The sequence below is a fragment of the Takifugu flavidus genome, chromosome 17 (assembly GCF_003711565.1).
Source record: "Takifugu flavidus isolate HTHZ2018 chromosome 17, ASM371156v2, whole genome shotgun sequence".
NCBI lineage: Eukaryota > Metazoa > Chordata > Actinopteri > Tetraodontiformes > Tetraodontidae > Takifugu > Takifugu flavidus.
In genome coordinates, this window is record NC_079536.1 from 8,321,088 (window position 1) to 8,340,635 (window position 19,548).

The 19,548-nt window shown below is 40.2% G+C and overlaps 1 protein-coding gene across 1 annotated transcript in view; it reads right to left on the reverse strand.

Annotated features, from left to right (window-relative positions):
* The window catches only part of mllt10 (MLLT10 histone lysine methyltransferase DOT1L cofactor), a 34,497-nt gene that overhangs the window by 6,855 nt on the left and 8,094 nt on the right, over positions 1-19,548 (reverse strand). The window contains exons 4-14 of the mRNA XM_057012777.1: positions 19,113-19,222; positions 18,910-19,013; positions 18,202-18,295; positions 16,144-16,233; positions 11,377-11,472; positions 10,843-11,170; positions 10,009-10,227; positions 9,107-9,592; positions 5,300-5,460; positions 2,701-2,818; positions 128-200 (exon numbers count right to left, since the gene is read on the reverse strand). Coding sequence (XP_056868757.1) covers positions 128-200; positions 2,701-2,818; positions 5,300-5,460; positions 9,107-9,592; positions 10,009-10,227; positions 10,843-11,170; positions 11,377-11,472; positions 16,144-16,233; positions 18,202-18,295; positions 18,910-19,013; positions 19,113-19,222 — 1,879 coding nt within the window. The remainder of the gene's footprint in view (positions 1-127; positions 201-2,700; positions 2,819-5,299; positions 5,461-9,106; positions 9,593-10,008; positions 10,228-10,842; positions 11,171-11,376; positions 11,473-16,143; positions 16,234-18,201; positions 18,296-18,909; positions 19,014-19,112; positions 19,223-19,548) is intronic.

The window sequence follows — 19,548 nt, forward strand, 5'->3', positions numbered from 1 at the left end:
GCAAGCAAGAGAGACTGGGGGAGAAGAGGGGCCAGCAGAGGAAAATGCAGAAACAGGGAGCAGTGAGGAATGTAAATGGGGAGGGAGGGTGAAGAGGGGGGACTCGTGTGCATGTGTGTGTACTCACCGTGGGGTGGTCTTTGGAGAAGCTCTTACAGAGAAACCCTGTGCTCCTACTCCACTGTCTCCAACCTCCTGATCTACACACAAACACACTAAACATTAATCGTTCCTCTGAATCATCACTTGCCAAATAGATAATATACCGGCAAGCATTTTCCATCTATTTATTTTCTTTGCAGCATAAAAATAAAGAAAACAAACTGAAGAAATTGTCAGGTGAAAGTTTTAATATCAGGTATCCTGTAAGTACTGAACATTATAAATAAAAGTGTTTCAGTCACTTTCAATCAATCTTCTAACATTTTGAATCAAATCATCAGTGGACAAAGATAAGAGGAGACGGCTCTTTTCATGACACACTTGAATGGAGACATCACAATAAATTTGATGGAACAGATTATTTCATTAGTATTTATTATCTGCAGAGGAACTCAGATACAGTTTAAAGTTAACAGAGTTTACATTTTTTTCAAATCTTTGCACTCTGGTCTCTCTGGTCTTTTTACTTCTTTAAAATAAACGCTGATGAAAGTTCTGTCTTTGTGGATAACATCAGCGTGATTACGGTACTCTTGATCTGTTCTCTACTGTATCTCTTTAACACCAGCCTTCATTAAAATGCCCCCCCAGTCTTTACCTCTTCATTCTGGGCTCCTGGCCAGACACTTCTTTTCATTTTCCTCAGCAAGAGTAATGAATCACACATGCGCACACTTTTGCATTTACACACTCGCACAAACTCCCCTCTACTTAAATACGGTCAATCCCAGCTTTTACCCCCACCAGGTCGCCACTCCAGTCCCTCGCTCTCCTCTTTTTTTCCTCTGCTAACCTTTGCCACGCCGGCACCTCCCTCCAGACACTCAAAAGCAAAGATGAGCGGCTGCCAAAGTAAACAGGCTGCGTGCACACAAACACGTGTGCACTTTGCATGTTTGCCTTCTCAAACTTTTGTTCACACTTGTTCTGCAGCACATCATTTTTTTTTAAATTACACAATTCGTTTTTTTATTCTTTAAAAACTTCAAATCCTTAAAAACCAAAAACCTGTAAATGTGGTGTATTCTTCTGTCCCTCCATCAGGCTAAATGTATTTTAATATTATAATTCACATAAAAAAATATTAATAGGATTCCAGACTGTTGTGGGCCAGATTGAAGACTGAGTACATTAAATGCTAAGTTAAATGTACTTTGGCTCAATTTACCATAATTGTTTTTATAATGCTTTTAGTGGTTATAGTAGAGGTATTTAGTGTAGCATTACCTTTAGCGGACACATCTTGGAATGTAATATTAACTTCATCAGCTGCTCAGAGATTGATTTAAGTGTTACATTTGTGCATCCTTCTAATCAATAAATAAGAGACTATCATGAGCTTGTGCACATTGATGTAACTAAGAATGACGACGGTTTGTGAATGTGCGCACATTTGTGGGGTGGGGCCGATTCTGACGGATAACTGAGATGCTCCAAGTCAAAATTAAAAAGCTGTTAAAATTGATAAAGAATGTTTGTTTTTAAAATGTGGTTCATAGTTATTTAGGAGAAATTCTACTTTCTACAGTTATGTTAAACTCATTTGTTGCCTTCACACATGGTTAATAAAACTAATTCTCATTTAAAATGATTACAATTAAGAAGACTGAAATGTATTTTATATTTGTGTGGTTTGTGCTGCTGTTTATATTTAAACGGGTCTTGTTAACTTTTCAAAAAGGTAAGGAATTAAATCATATTTTAAACATCCACTGTGTTCCTATATCACAATGTGTTCCAACTGATTAAACGGTTAAAGTTCAGTGGAATAAATTAAATAAATTAGCAACCATAGTCTCAGAAACTTTGTGAATACAAATATCAAATGTTTCTATGGTTATATTTAATCAAATGATGCCTTTTCTATTTAATATAAATCACAGTGCACAATAAAATATCTGAAATTTATTATTGATTGGAAACTAATTTAATGCTAGAATACGAAAGTTGGGTTTTGTGCAAAGAAGCATAAAACTTGCTTTTGTCGACAAACAATCTGCTCAGTCTCTGCTGCACCCACGCCACCCTCCAGGGGTCAGATCGGGGAGCTGACCTGCAGGTCAGAGCGGATCCATGACTGATAGCAGGATCTTCCCACCTTCCTCCTTCACTCCGGACTTCTCTGTCATTTCCTTCTCTCAGCTCCTCCAGATGTCTTCCTTCAGGAAGTGGTCCTCTGATTACTGAAGCCACCTTCTACTCCTTCATCAGCTCCTCTGCACTCTGATAACAGCGTTCGCTTCCTCCTTCACTGCTCGTCTACATCGTTACAACTCGGCTGGTCCTTGTGTTTGTTTACACTTCAATTAAATGTGCATCTTTGTGAAAACAAGAGTCCGGAAAAGGGGCAAGTTAGAGAGAGAGACGAAGGCACTCATGATGTGAAAATAGAGTCGGGTGGGAGGAGCTTGAGAAACATCAGAAGCACTGACCCTTGACCTCTACATGGGAGTGATGGGGGTGTGACCTATCCATTATCTACATCCAACACGCACAAACACACACAGTCAAGAAACTGCATTACGCATGCTCTCATACCTGCTGGTGAGGCCTCTGACTGTGCGATGAGCGCCGCCATGGCTGAGTTTGAATTCAGCCTGTTGCCGAACATGTGTGAAGAAGCAAGGTTAAAGACGGACCCTGACAGCCCACTCACCTATGGAAAGATGGATGAAAGAGAGAGAGAGTGAATTATAGAAATGTGCATAAAACCCTCCGTCTGACATAAAGGTAATACATAAAAAGCAGTGAGAGGAGTTTAAATTGATTTAACTATTTTAAAAAAGTTAACAGATGAGTGTTTTATACAGATGAGGGTTTTCTTATGTTCATACATTTTCAGTAAATTTTGGTTGCTTAATTTTACCATTTTTTACTTTATATGTTATCATTTTAAAAAGATGAACTGTGAGTTAGATGTTAGTTTAACAAATTACATTTAAAATTCATTTACCATAGAAAATGTTGTAGAATCATTCAAGATTATAATTTTCTTCAGTTTGAAGAAAATAAAAAGCATCATTGAAGTAGTTTCTCATAACTTAAACTTAGAATTTCAAATGAATTGACGGTTAGCTAAGTTAAAAGATTTGTGTTTGAATAAATGCAACTGTGAAGAATTTGACAGAAAAAATAAATTTTAAATCTTGGCAAAAACCTTGCAGAAACACAATGCAGGTCTAACATTTTCATATTTGGCAATCAAGGATATTTTTATGGATTCCGAGTGCGACACTCCCACATTTGTGCAAATCCGCACGCGCACAGACACACACACACACAATGCTGACATGATGACAAAGTGTTTCTGATGCACAGAATTTAATCCAATTAAGGCATTTCCCAAATAAAGACTGTGGAGGGATGGGTGGGGTAGGGCTGGAGGGAGGGGCATCTCTCTCTCACACACACACACACACACACACACACACACACACACACACACACACACACACACACACGCACACACACACGCACACACACACGCACACACACACACCACACACACACACACACACACGTTTGTCTTTTTTTTAAAAAATGGTGCAATGGTTTCTAAGATGGGTTAAAACGGATGGTTTCCCAACAAATGTCTCTGTCTCATAGCCCCGCCCATTTTACCATCAACATTCATTTTTCATTCAAAGTCATTCTCCCACTCCTTTTCTCTGCCCTAGGCTGAGAGCCAGTAACAGAAGGCCAGGAATCTGCTCGTGGACTGAAAAAAGCAGACGGTTTGTGTCTCTGTGACGTGCACACACGCACACAAGACTTCTCTTTCTCTTTTTTTAACTATATAATTGCCCAGGTTAACTACAGCAGTTTTAAAAATGTGTAGCAACTGCAAGAATCTTATTATTCTTTACTAAATAAAATGGCCATGTAGGTCACTCTCACACTGACAGACACCCACACCCATACACACACACAAGGACTGCAGGACACCTATACATTCTACCAATAGGCATGCTATCCTGTGCCTCCCTGGGCCTCTCATCCTACACAATAAACTGGATGGAAAGAGGGGCAAGATGAAGGCCAGCCGGGTAAATTGAAGGCATGAGAGTATAAGCACCCCCTACATACACACAGACACACACAGGTCTGATCCCTCCTCCATCTATCCCTCTATCCCTACTGTGGTGCCTGTCAGATGTCATTACATCACAAGACAACAGAGGGAGAAACAGAGAAATGGTTGGGGACAAGAGAGAAGGAAGGTCGAGGGTGAGATCAAGTGTGTGAGAGAGACAGAACGAGAGGAGGTGGGAAGAGGACATGGAAGAAAAATGGAGATGGCGGGACAAAGTTCACTCTTTTGGGGGAGTTTTTGAAAAGACAAACACTGGTCAATGACTCAAGATAAGGTTTCTTTAATGTGTCAGGAGTTGAACTGGTGGGATTAGAGTATCAACAGCATAAAGTAGAATAACAGTTATACATTTACATTGCATTTTGCTTCTGAGAGCGGTGGATAAAGTTCATAAATGGTTAACATCCACTTAAAATACCAGGTTAAATCTGGTACTAACTTCATGACTTCAATCTGATGAAGCAAGAATTCCAACTGGACTGGAACATGAAGTCATCCTTTTCTTGCTCAAGAAAAAAATTGGTTTTCAGATACTTCCTTACCTGTAGTCTGTCTGATATAATCCCCTTTCATTCATTTTTAAAAAAACATTTACAGGACTAAAAACCATCACTTCATGAGGCAGACCCTTTTCACTAAGGTCAACCTTTATTGAAGTTGGCTAGAGAATCACAAATGTTTAAATAGGGAAAAAATAACCTTTTCAGTGCTCTGAATAAACCACAAAAACCTTCCATGTGTGCAGCGCTTTTAAAAATGCACTCAAGGTCAGGACACAAACATTTCACACATAATTAACATGGACGGAATCGACAATGGTGCTGAGATTTGGTGTGGAACATGTTTAATGAGTGCGCTTGGGTTTATTTGTATTCCCACCGGTGGTCTGAAGGCAAGGATGAGGGTAAACTGACAGATGTAGAGGGTTCTATACGTGCATGTGTGTGTGCGTGCACGTGTGCGTGCAATTGAAACACAATAAAGAGAGTAAGATCCTCATTTAGAAGTAAGCTTGAGTGGTGAGAGTTGTGCATTTGGACTCACGTGTGTGGCAGCCGTACTCGTGAGTGGTGCTGTGGCAGTGAAGGGAGAGGGGGTTGCCAGGGAAGGTGTGGCCTGCTGTTGTTGGGACATCTCCGAACTGGCCCCGCCCATGGTGACGGCTCCTGACCCTGAAGATGACCCATCTGTACCAGAAAAAACACCTGAAATCAAATTAGCAATGTTAGCTACACTGAATGCTAAACAGTGAAAAACAAGTGTGTGTGCTTCATTTGCAGTTAGTGACCCCTCTGCTAAGGTTGGCTTTAGATCATGTGCTTACATTATTGCAACACTTAACATGCAATAACACACCCTTATTCTATTATCAAATATTATCAAGGACATGCTGCCAGACCTGAGGCATTCATCATGTACAGTACAAACATACACCATTGGCTAAATTTATGCTTTAATTAGGGCCGAGAGCTTTTTTAGCTGATTTAATACATGATTAATAACATAAACAAATGAAATCATTAGAAAATTGGGTCACTTAGTGATTTTAAATACTGTGGAATGATTATACTATTCAAACATACACACATACTGATCTCATTCCATCCAGCACATTCACATGTATGAATATCATAATACTAAATTTACACTAGTTTCAAATTGTCTGTGCCAACATTTTGCTCTACTTTACATGATCATGTGCTTGCTGCACATTATCTTGTTGCTCACTCGCTCTTTCTACTAACCAGGGATAAGCCCTGCCCCTGCCCCCCTTTGACCCCAAAAGAGGAGGAGGAGGAGGCTGGGGGAACAGGAGGGCCCCTCAGCCCCACAAAAGCCTGAATGGCTCAGGGCAGCACATATTCACATGGGGAACAAGAGATCTTTGTGCCAGGAGGGGAGGGGTGGGGGGAAGAGAGAGAGAGACAGAGAGAGAGAGAGAAACACTATATGGTTCTACATACTATTTATAACGTATTGTAATATGCACCAGAAAAACAGATATCCAAAGCCGTGACTCTAAAGAGTTCAAACCTAAGATCTTTAACAGCTGGCTCAGAGGCTAAAACCAACAGTTTATCAGAGTTAAGCTCATGCTGCCAACAGAAAGAGCTGCACAGTAAGACCAACAGAGGCACAAGCAGACATACAGTACACCTAATCATCCACTATGACAGAGTCCAGTCTGTGTCTGCTGCATCTGCAGCGCCCATGCATCTGAATTCCCTGCATGATTCTAAATTTGACTATTTAACTAAAATATGGATATATCTCAAAGAGAGGATTATTTTCAAAAATGACAGGCATTCTGTGAAGATTAGTGGAGCAACAGTATGTTTTTAAGCATCAACACAACACCTCTTGCTGCATAAATATTAACAGTGAAATGATGATGTATTTCAAATATATCGTATCACTCATTTTAAATTTTAATATAATTACACGTGGGACTGGCTTCAGCGTCGTGTGACCCTGTTTAGGAATAATAATAATAAAATAAGAAGTAAGAATATTATGGGAGATTATGAGATTAAATATCAAGTTTGTGCCTCACAAGAAAAAATCTTTTTATTTATTTAACTAAAATAATGCTTCTCATGGGAGCCTGTTGCAAATCTTAAAAGAAACAAATATTTTTATGGAATCACAGAACAATAGAAAGTCAAATACATTTTTGTTAGCCTCACATTCCTCTCTAACGCGCAAGACTCATCTTGCAGACCTTCTATAGTACCTATGTAATCAATAACGTTAAGCCCTCAAAGCAAATCTGCCTCTACAGGTCAATTGTCCAGCGGCATGCAAGTACATCTCAAAATATCCACCCTGATTACTCCAAGCTGGAATTACCTCCATAGGAAATCTATGTTGGCTATTTAGGGAGAGTTAAGTCTAATCTAAAGACCATGTGGATGAGGCCAACTGTGATTCGACAGCCGGACTTGTTTATACAAAGAACTGGCTCCAAATTGAGCAGATTCCCATTTCAACAGCACTGAGGCACAATGCTGCAACCTTGTCTATTACCTCTTTTTGTTTCATCTTTCATCTTGAGGATCTCTCTCTTTAAGCAGTTTAAAAAAGGAATGTGGATACAAATAGGGAAGATTATTTGGAGCATTATATAAAGACAAAAAGGGGCAGGAATTTGTTCAGCCGTTATTGCAAAGCAGGGGCAGCGGAGCCACATCAAGGGCAGAGAGAGCAGCTCTGTGTGTTTCCATATGAAAGTATCATTTATGTAAACACGTTGATAAAGCCAGACAGGCAAATTCAGGGTGTATACATTTGGACAGTATAAAACATGCCCAAGCTTGAAATTAAAGAGTGAGTCGAGTCATTTGGACTCAAAATGTTTGGCCAGGAACAAATATTATATTTTTATGCTGTGAGACTACAGAACGACAATTTAACAATGTGAAAAAATTTACAATACACAGAGAAATCTCTTTTTACTCTCAGCCATTCTTTTCCGTACATAGGCTCCCATTGGCTCTAATGAATTCAGGTCCACCCAACATCTTTCCTCTATAGACTTCTCTGTCACATAAGTGACCCCCCTGCTGTCAAACATTAACTTAGCCAAAATTTAACCCCTTGCTTCCTGCTTAACCCCCCCAACACATATCTATCAGGTTAACTATCTATCTATCAGCATAGTGGAGCCAGAAGACAGGAGGGAGGCTGGTAACACAGTCCCTATTACTACCCTACATTAACCCTCAGTTAAATATTTAGAATAGAAAAAACACAATTCTTCCTCCCTCTTACACACAGAGTATATAATGCACGGTAGTATGAACTGCTCTCACCTGCTGTGGTACAAATGTCACCACAACTGGAATAAAATAAAAACACTAAAGTCTTGAAAACTCACAGACAACAGAAATGAATACTATCATGCATGTGTGAATTAAATGTGTGAATATACTATAACATGTAGCTCTAGTATTTGTTCAGTTGTCCAGTGTAGATTTTGTCTTTATAGGAAATATTGACTGTAACACAAGTCACGTGTCAACAGGTGAGATAAGATACTGATGCTGCACAGGTCAAATGCTGGGGCACCATCAATGATCCTTTTCATTATTTAGTAACTAGTGTCAAAACTATTGTATGATGTTTGCATTATAGAGCTCGAGGTGATGCATTCTAAACACATTGGCTCCCTGAATGTTATCCCCACTGTCACAGAAGTAAAGTGGATGTTTACATTTAATAAGATAGAACTAGAAAGATTCCTGGATTTTTATATTTAGAAAAAAAATGACCTAATATTAATCAACTAATCATAGTGGCTTCAACAGAAAGGAGATGCAGATGTGTGGGCTTTGCCAAGCCATTCCCATCAGCAGGCTAGAACTCTTGAGCATAAAGACAGTTGCCAAGCAACAAAACACCATGGAAAAAGGGAAAAGACGACAACCATTTCCACGTATTTGGGGGGGGGGAAACACACACACTCTGACATGTGATCACAATGAGCTGATCACAAAGGTGCAAACATTCCCCTTTTCTTTCATTGTTAGTTGATGAAAAGACAGCTCCACGTGTAGCTGGAGGTGAACTGCTACCATGATCCCAACATGAGCAATTTCTGCTATATTTTGATTCATTTCTACGACACTTCTGCTTGAAGGATGAGACACAGGTTTTTTGTCAGGATATAACCAGTTGATAAATCTCAAGCTAATCCCCTTTTCTATTACTTTTGGTGGCTAATATTTAAATGATTGATGAACTACAAGCACTTTGATGAATGCAGCTGAAAGTGACAGACAGATCTGAGATGATATGTCTCATTGTGTGTTTTGAGTAAACTTTAATTAATGTGTGTTAATGCTTTCTCACCTAACCCCGTTGCTGTGGGGCCACTGTTGCTTTGCAGGCTCCCATTTCTGAGAAGTGATGGTGATTTCTGAATGCCACCACAGACACCCATGACTCCCAGCCCCCTCTCTCCTGCTCCTCCACTGAGCCCAACTACTAATCCACTGTTGGAGACCAAGCCTGGCCTGCTTGGGAGAGTTGAGGAGGAGGAGGAGGATGGGGAGGGGGTCGAGGAGCAGGTATTGGCGGTGGAGGAGGTGGGGAGGCTGAGGGAAGGTGACGCCTCTGAGGGCTTCACATCCGTGGTGAAGCAAGGTCCGTATCGGTTTCGCCAGTTGCCTTTCTTTTTCTTCTTTGCTCCATCTTCCCCTCCCCCTCCAGCCGCCACTCCTCCAATCCCGGGCCCTGAGCTGGAGGACTGGGGGCGTTTGTAGCCAGTGGACCCACCGTGGCTCGCCAGCTCGGTGGTTGTGTGACTGTGAGAATTCTCATACAGCTTCCCACCTACTGGAAAGATAGAAGAAAAGAAATCAGCTAGTAATTGCCTTGGTGTGTATGGTGTGTTTTGGCTTGGAATCATTAATTAAATAAATGATATTAGGATAGCTCATCCTGTGTCATCTGTCTTCTTGTTAATTGAGGCAGCAACCAGCAATTACTTTCATTAATGTTAATCCACTGGGTAAATTGATTGTTTAGTCTATAAAATGTCACAGAATGAAAAAAGAGCCATCAAAATTTACTGGAAGAGGGTGTTTTTTGGCCTAATACCAATAAGCATAAGTCATTACTTCACTCTAAATATATATTTTGCTACTTTGATTTTGAAGAACTGATTAAATATTTTTAGGAAAAATATAAATGAACCATTTTCATCTGGGTTTTTGTTTAAATATTTGAATGCTTCTAACCGTCGTAAATACCTGCAGATGCTGTTGCCGCCGACATCAAGGAACCGAAGAGCGGTGCAGTTCCCTCGGAGGCATTGCCCTCTGTGCTGGGTTTGGGAAGGCAACTGCTGAATGATGGAGGGGAGGAAAAGGTGGTCGCACCTCCAGGACGCAACGACGAATCTGAGAAGCTTAAGAAGTCCGAGGACGAAACAGCAGAGGGTATCTTGCTGGCACTGGTTAACAGCAAGCCTGAAGACAGACAGTTGGGTTTTTGGATTAATTTTTAAATTGAACTATAAATATCATACAAAATGATAATGGATGCTTTCTGAGCATCTGCATGAGCTCAGGAGAGAACAACTATGTGGAAACAGACTGAACTGGAAAAGCGGCAGTCTCAGCATCAATGGAGCAAGAGCAGCAACATAGGAAAATAAACATCTCATCGGCTTTCCTGCTTTGTCTCAGTTGTACAGTTGGCCCTCCCTCATCACACAGTCCTCCCATTAACAGACATACTTCCTTGAAAGAAAACATGTGGGCCAAACCCACACAAAAATACTTCCATAAGAAACACACACAAACACACCTGACAGGAGATTCAAGGCTATAACAGTGCTCACACTGAGCTGCTGTGTTCTCTGCCGACTTTTTAGTCTTGACCTTCCAGCATGTTTGTACATTAGTTCTTTTTCTCTGTGTGTTTCTTCAAGACAGGGTCACTGATTATGGAAGTCACAGACAAGTTGAACCACAGATATCAGGGCCACACAAGATTCTGCTGTTGGCCCCAAATCACACAAAACACATGACACCCATGGCAAAAAGAAGACTCCAAGGCTCATTCACAGACATTAAATTCACCTTGGTGGAAAGGTCCAGTAGAGGCAGAGGTTGAGGTTGCCATGGTGACCACGGCAGAGGGGAGGGCCTTCCCTGAGGAGGTGAGAGACTTACGGCCGCCCCTCTGTCCCACTGTGTGGCCTCCACTGCTGCTCTTCTTGTTCTTGACCTCGACCACCGCCTTCCCAGTATCTGTGGTCAAGGCATCTTTGGAGCTACCAACGGAAAGGGTCGACGACACTTCTTGGAAATTGGCGCTGGTAAAACGGGCAGCACCATCATCGAGCCGCTTCTGCGAGGAAGCTGGGAGAGGTGGAACCCCACCACCTGAGCCGCTGCTGTTGTAGGTCTGGTGAACATGATTGGAGATTGGCAGGCAGAGAACAGGAACCAATTAGCACCAGGGGGAATGGGGGAGAAATGAATGAATGAGAGCAGGAGGAGCAAAAACATTAAGTTGAAAACAAACAAAAATTATTTGGAGAGATCAATCTGAGCTCAGTCAGCCTTCCTCATATTCTACAAATATGAAGAAAAGAATGGGGTTGCGCTCACTTTGTCTGGAATCAGGATATTTGGAAGGACCAGCGAGGGCGACATGTCCATAGACTTCTTGTGTCTTGGTTTGTGTCTTTCTCGCTCCTTGTGTTTCTGCATATTAAGAATAAAATAAGGAAAAAAGATCAATGAAGATCTAAGTATATCCAGCCCTAGCAAAAAGGCAGTCATTTAGGTTTTTCCCTTTATACATTTCAAGAACAAAAGAGAAAGAAATGAATGCTACAGCGCACCATCACACGTGTCAGGTTAAAGAATTTTTTTTAAAAACAAGCTAAAGGGTTTATTAAGACACAGGAACATTAGAGAGATAATGGCTGCGCGAAACACAGAACATTACATTTCAAAGGCTCAGCCCAAGATGAAAGCCTCATGATCCACAAACAAAAAGAAAATGATGGAAGAAAGATAAAAAGAACAGAATGCAGTTAAAGTGTCTCATGTGGAGTGAACAAGGTCTTGTCATTTCACCCAATCACTTCCTGCTTCTTTGACGATCACAGCTCAATTTACACCTTTACTACCCCGCGCACTGCCACCCTTCTCTCCTCATCGCCTCCTTGACAACTGGGTGCCTGCACATTTACACCTCACGCACAAGCCCTGCAACCTGACATGGGGCACGTGCGCATGCGCACAGGCAGATGAATTCTTAAAAGGGAACACCTTCCCTTTTATACTGTGCAGCGATCTGCTAAGGCGAAATGGGACTCAACAAACATACCGGTAATGTTGCGTGCCATGACAACACTGACACATCAAACTGCTCCTCCCATTCTTTCCCTTGGGGTCTGTGACTGCATGCAGCTTCCTGACAGTTAAGCCAGACTTCCTGTATGTCTGGCAGTTAACAGACATCATCAACTGTATCAGGAGATGGCTGTGCTGTCTTCCACTAATGCCAACACCCTAGGGTTACAAGCTGTATTTGAGCATTTAATAATGGTTAACTGGTTAATTATCCTTTCAGTTGAGTAGCTTAAATTTATTTATTTATAATATTTAGTGCTACTGTACATATCTTTAGTTCGGACTCATTAAAAAAAGCATAAATTTGGCATTGTAAAATAAATGTGTCAAAATACCACTGAAAAATTACCACTCTATCACTGCTGAGGTGCCGTGGACCTCTGAACTGCAAATGCACCTTAGGTTATTTTTACGCAGTAAAATTAATTAATTACACAGTTAAATTATCCACAGCAGTAGTAACAACTCAAACACGTTTCTACATCATCACAACTTCAGACATTTAAAATAACTGTTACCGATTAATAACAGCTAATTAAAATGCATGCTACTGACCAGTGGAAGGAAAGGGTTAATGTTGTGAGGTGCAGTTGGTGCAATTATATATTAATGCATCACATTACTGTAATTGGGTGGTGGTAGTTGGGCTGAGAAGCAGAGCATTCTCAGTGTGCAAACTAAAGTTGGAAGGTGTACTGGTAGTAGGAAAAGTGTGCCAAAACACATTCAGAGCACTGCTGAGGTACCCTTGAGCAAGGTGCTGACCCCACAAATGCTCACATAGGGCCCTGTGATGAACTGGCGACTCAACAGAGGGTGGACCTGCCTTCACCCATATGTGCAGCCTCCCCATGACCCCGAAAGTGGTAAAGTGGTCAAGAAAAGAAATTACAAACATTTAAAAAAAAAAATAAGACAGATTCTGTGATTTGTGTACAACTTTGTTACTGTCACATGTCTTTCTAAAATTGTTGTATGATGATGTCAGGTTTTTTGTATTATCCCATCCATTCCTCTACCATTTTGCAATTAATTCGGGTATTCTTTGCAGCTCAAATTGTAAATTTTCTGAAATGGGTTTACTGATTTTATTTATATCTCTCAAACGATATCAGAATGAAAGCCTGCAAAATCAAGCTTTTTCCAAATTTTCACAATAAACCAAATCACACAAATTTGGCAATATGCAACGGTATTACTACAGCATATAACAAGACAAATGGCGGGTGGTGGTCAACAAGAACGTTGAAGGAGAAGAGAAAAGAGGTTTGAGTTCTTTGGGATCCCCTAGTTGGTTTTCATTAACATTCCAGAGGAAGGTGTTGATGGACAGAGACCGCACTGAGAGGGTCAAATAACACACACACGGACCAGAAGCACTGGGCGTGGGAAACATAACACACACACAATGTAACCCTGACACACCCTTATCAATCAGGTCAATTGATTATACAGGCCAGGACAAAGACTCTCAGTGTGTCCTTTGCCCTTTTCTCTGATGCCGACCATTAGCTCAGAGAAACCCTCAGCATTAGCTCTCTGAGACCATGTGTGGTAAATACAGAGACTGGCTCTATTTATCAAGAAGCTTCAGAGTAATGAACCATACAACTGTAGGCTCTATCTGTGTTGAGCGATGATCCTGGGATTTTCCAAAGGGGAAAATATTTTAGGACCTAATTTCTTGAGTTTTTTTGATGGGAAAAAGGGGTTGTTGGGTGTTGTTTAATCTGGTTAAATAAAGACTATGACTTTCTGAAATAAATTTTGATTATCTATTAAATTCAGACATAACAGTTGTATACTTCTCACCTTTATCAGAGTAAAGTTCTAATGCCCATATTTATGTTAAACAATTTACACTAAACTATGCATCATATGAAAGGATTGACTATCTATTTGCCTATCTTTAATTGTTTCTCAATTCAGTACAACTGCCTCAGGAGGTAGATAACATAGCCACAGATGTGAGGAGTACATAGGGGAGGCAAGGAAAGATGGGGAGGTACAGAGGAACAGGAAGTAAGGGGGGAGAATAATCTGCTCTGGTCTGGCAGGAATTTCCCTGTGCAGCTTCCTGCAGGGTCTTTGACCAGCCATTGTGTATGTATGGATGTGAGTGTGCACGTGCATGTGTGTGTGTGTTTTCTGCAGGCTCTAAGTGGAGAGTGTGGGGGATCTTTTATCCCCCACTGTAGTTTAACTGCAGGGAATAAAATGAGAAGAATATACATCTGAGCCTCAACACTGAATAACAAATGAATATGTGGACACACACATAAGACTAAGCAGACTGAGCAAACTGATCTACAACCTTGAAAAATTGGAAAATAGAGGAGCTCTGATCGATGGAAACAAGGCAGTATAAACAAAAATCATGACATTCCTTATTACAGTAATTACTTTCTGAATTACTGCGATGTAATCTAATAATCTATAAAAGCAACAGTGTTCTTCTGGGCAATGATAAAACAGAAAAAACAAAGTATATAAAAATATAAAAAATTAAAATGTTCAAGTATGTAATTTCACTGATTTATTTAAAATTTCATGACTTGGCAGCAAAAAACTGAATAGCTAATATAGATCCCTGATCAGTTTTTTTATTTGGAAATGAATTCCATTTACCGTATTTTCACGACTGTATCTGTATTTAAAACATACATAAGGCGCACCGTATTATTAGGCGCATGCTAAAAACATACAGTAAAAAATAACAACGGAAGTAAAACAGTGAGTTTCAACACATTTATTGAACAAAATATTCATTCTTCCGCCACAAAACCATCAAAGTTTTCATCTTCTGTATCTAAATTAAACAGCTGCGCTATTTCAATGTCCAACATCCCGAATTCCTCTTCTTTATCATCTGAATCAGACTCACCAACCGGTTCCGCTTCAGCGTTGATGCTGACTTTTTTGAAAGCTCTTACAATACATGAAGACGGTATCATAGCCCATGTGTCTACAATCCACGCGCATATGGTGGCATAACTGTTATCTTGTCGCGGCAGTAGATGCGGAATATGGCCACCCTCTCCTGGTAATCCACGGGCAGCCTCTGCGCAACAGTTGTCCTTGTGCGTATGGAGAGATGCCGCCTCCTCATAAAGCGAAAACACCAAGACGGACCTCATTGGAAGTGCTCAATGTCCATTTCTTCAGCAATCGCTTTGGCCTTTGGTGACAGTAGAGACGCCCCTTCCAGCTGTTCCACAACCAACTGCTCCACTCGGTCTTCCAGCTTGGGCCACCTTGCTTTGTTCCTGCGGAAACTCAGCTTCGTCTTCCTCACTTTCGTTCATTTTCTTGTTTTCTCCACTTTCTGACCATGGACTCATTTACATTAAAATATCCTGCAGCTGCTTGATTGCCATTTTCAGCCACGATGGCCTGTAGTTTAAAGTAAGCCTCATACGCGTATCGCTTGACCGGCGCCATTTTAGGGGATCCTTACGCGTAGGTGTGCCGCTAATCGATGGGCGGAGCATTTACCATAGTGCACACACAAGGCGCAACATATTATAAGGCGCACCATCGATTTTTGAGAAAATCTCAGTGTTTTAGGTGCGCCTTATAGTCGTGAAAATACGGTTTATTGCTTCATGAATGAATGTAAAGAAGAGTCCCAGAACTACTTTTCTCCTTGTGCACTTACCAAACCGCGTCCAAAGTTTAGACGCCATCAACAGCTCAAATACCTCTACCAAGCTATAAAGGGAAAAAGGCAAGTGCTCATTCCGCCGCTTTCACGACAAAGAATATTCTATACCATTATCAGTGCAGTTTTAGCATTAGATAGCTAATAAAAGTAGCCTTTTAAAAGGGAGGGAGTGTCACTAAGAGTGTGGATAACTGAAAGACACACTTCTGTTTTTACCCAAGACAGACCTTTACACTCAGAATAGTTTCCCTGCATGTGTCTGGCTGTCCACCACATGAGCAGATACATTCAGATTCAGATGGATTCGCTATTGTGGGTTGCATAGATGTAAGTTCTGAGGGCTGTCTTACCTTCTTGTCCTCGTCTGGGGGTATATCCATACAATGAGAGGAAGAGTCACTTAAGCTTTGAGACCTACTACCGCGGCCCCTGCTCCTTCGCTAAAAAGTAAAGAGGAACTCCATGTTACTTGATGAAGTCCAAGGGAAAATCCGCGAATAAAATGAAAAAAAATTAAAAGGAATAAAAAAACAAACTTAAAAAGTCGACTAAACTCTAAAGGTATCAAAAAACTGCAAAAACACCATCAATTGCAAAAGGTTGATTGACTACTGGCGGGGGGAAATGCAGTGGTGGGAGGTATTAAAAATACAAAATACCTTCATTTTGGAAAAAAAATAAGATGTTTTTAACTGACCTGAAAATAGGCATCAAGAGATATTTTTGATGGTTAATGATTATTGATCTCAGTCTGAAGGGGTGTTGATGTTGCTCATAGTTTCTATAGTGACAAAAAATAAATCCAAAAATTACAGCTATAATACCTCAAGGCACAGATCAAGGCCTGGTTTATCCAGCCTCTATTCGGAAGTACTGATTTAAAGCCAAACACGATGTTGCTTTTGGCCTTTCAAGTAAAAACTGACAATTTTTGGTGCAGAATTTTTGTGCATCAAGATCTTCTTTTGGCTTCTTAAGCCAAGACCAATTTGTTTTATACAAAGAAATCTAAATTTTCAGCCTTTCAGTGATCAGAATTCACTGCAGTTTCTGCCAAATACTGAACTACTAAACTAAAAAATGTAAATAACATCAACAAATTCAATCAGTTTCCTTCTAATTCAGAAACCCAGTGGTGCATTTACCATTAGAGTTCCATTAACATGGAAAACATAATATTTCTCAGTTACATTTGCTTAAAGTGGAGGAAAGCTGTCTTTGAAAATATACCTCATTAAGGTAGCAAAATATCTTTGTAGTAGGAAGAATCTTTCTTTGTAAATCTATCTTTGTAGGAAACAGATTTGACCTCCAGTCAAATGCCACATAGTGCTAACATCTACCAAAACATTTTTATGAAACCCTCTCTGTTCCTCATTGCAAACTCCTGTCAGCTATACAATCCCTATTAAATGACATTACAGTCCTGCCATTCATACAGGATCAATAAACCAGGGTGACTCTTTCCATCCACAACTGCAGCCTCACCTTTGTGAGTTTGGGATGTGCCAACACTACAACCTTTCTTGCGTTTCAACTCCCACACTGGTATCAATATTTAATCATACACCCTTGTCCTTTTGTCTTTGTGAGGACTTTCATAGGCATAACTTACTCCAACCAAACAACAAAAGAATGTGTATTTTGGTGCTTAATGTGTAACAAGTACAAGAACACACAAAACATACACACATCCAATTACTGATTTAAAGAAAAAACTGTTTTCTAATTTATAACACTGGAGGATGCGCAAACTTCACTTGACCGGGAATTGAACCTGCAACCATGCTGCGAGGTGACAGCGCTAGCAACTGTACATCCAAAAACAAATCATTGATGACTTTAAATATCGGAAAACAAGTGTAATAACAATGAATATGCCATGATGAGGAGCCAATGATTTGTGGGATAAAGAGAGCTGGATAAAGAAGCACAGATAAAATATTTTCATAAGGAATGACAGAAGACTGTTGCTAGTGTTCAACACTAGTGTGACTTTTATATGAGTGCATTGAAAGAGGAAGGGGATAAACAGATGAAAAGAAGTTTGGCAAAGCCCCAACAAGAATGGAGGCTGATTGAAGGAAGAATTTGATCCGGAAGGAAATGGAAACAACAAAAATCAGCACAAATAAATGAAGCCAGGAGGATATAATGGTGAACCTGGCTAGAAAACAAGGAGAGCAAAGAGACGAGGCTAAAAGATCAAGAAAAAAATAAAACTTGTTGCTTTCACAGCTAGTTATTGCAGTTTTACAATAATAAAAAATACATGAATTAGTGCGAACAAGTTAGGTTACCACAAACACACCACTCTCTAATATCTTACTCATAGTAATTCCCCCACTTACCTTAAATTGCGTTGTTAAAATCAATTTCAAAACAAAAAGGAATCTCAGTACACTTACCAACTTGCTGTGGTGGTATTTGCAGTATCCGCAGTACTTGACGTTGTCTGCATCAGATCCTTGTTCCTCACATAACAGCCCAGCAAACTGAGCACTGCAACAGAAATTCATGGAAGAAATTTTGACACAAAACCAGCATGTAATGCCCTGTCTTTTTACATTCTCCTTTCTGTCTGCACTGTTAACAAACACTTACTGCTAAATTATGCATCACAACAGCACGTAAGCTGTCGGTTAATGTCTACTTAAATGATGTCAAACGTCCGGATAGGCAACCATAGAACTAAGCGATGAGGCAGGGCAATACTATAAAGGAAATATATGTCATATATGGTTTAGGATGTGCACGCTTGCATGGATGCTACAAAATATATGTAGTTCATTTTTATTATTACATAATAAAGCATAATTCTAACTTCCCAATAGGAGTAAACCTCAAAACACTTGTCTAATAAATTTGACTTTCAAAAGTTTCTTCTGGGAAACTCTGGTGACATATTTCTACACTGCAAAAATTCCATTTCATGCTTTAAGCAACTGAGAGTAGAATCCATACAAATGTAACCAGCCAGACTGTGTCATGTGTTTCACTATTACAATATGCAACAGTGTAGATATGTGTGTGTGTGTGTGTCATGATCGAATGGACTTAAACAACAATCCGTTTCTTTGTGGTTGTGAAGTTAAAGTCATGTGAGTGGACCTCACCATGTGACATGGAAGGCCTGTCTACAGCCATGTTTGTTGCAGGTCATACAGGCTCCTGTGGCTGCTTTACTCTCTCTGCCTTGGTCCTCACAGATATAGCATGTCTACAAGGCATGTGCACATACTCATGTAAGTAAGCCTTTGAAATCACAAAGTTTATTTAATAAGACTGGACATGGTATTACACAGGTGATAGCTGTTACCTTGTTATAGCGATCATGTGGCACAGACTGGAGTACTATTGGCTCCATAGTTGACACATTGGCAAATTCCACTTCAGGTATGTAAAGGGCACAAACAACATGAGCCCAACCTGCAAGAAAACATCAGGATTTCCTCAATCAACACAGCTAACTACAAACCTAATAAAGTCTAACTGCACAACATTCGTCATTTGTCCAACAATAAGACAAAAAAGATAAATATGGATGAAATGCCTAAATATAACCTGCTGTCATTAAAAAAACAAAAATCTAGTCAGTCGAATAAGAAATGATTGCACTATAAATACGCCTGTCCCACAAAGTTTAAATCAAACTTCGTATATTTTCTCCCAAGTAATTTGCTAGTACGACACTTTGATTATAGTGGCAAAATACACATTTAAACTTCTTAAACTCTTCCGTCTATTCAGCTTTG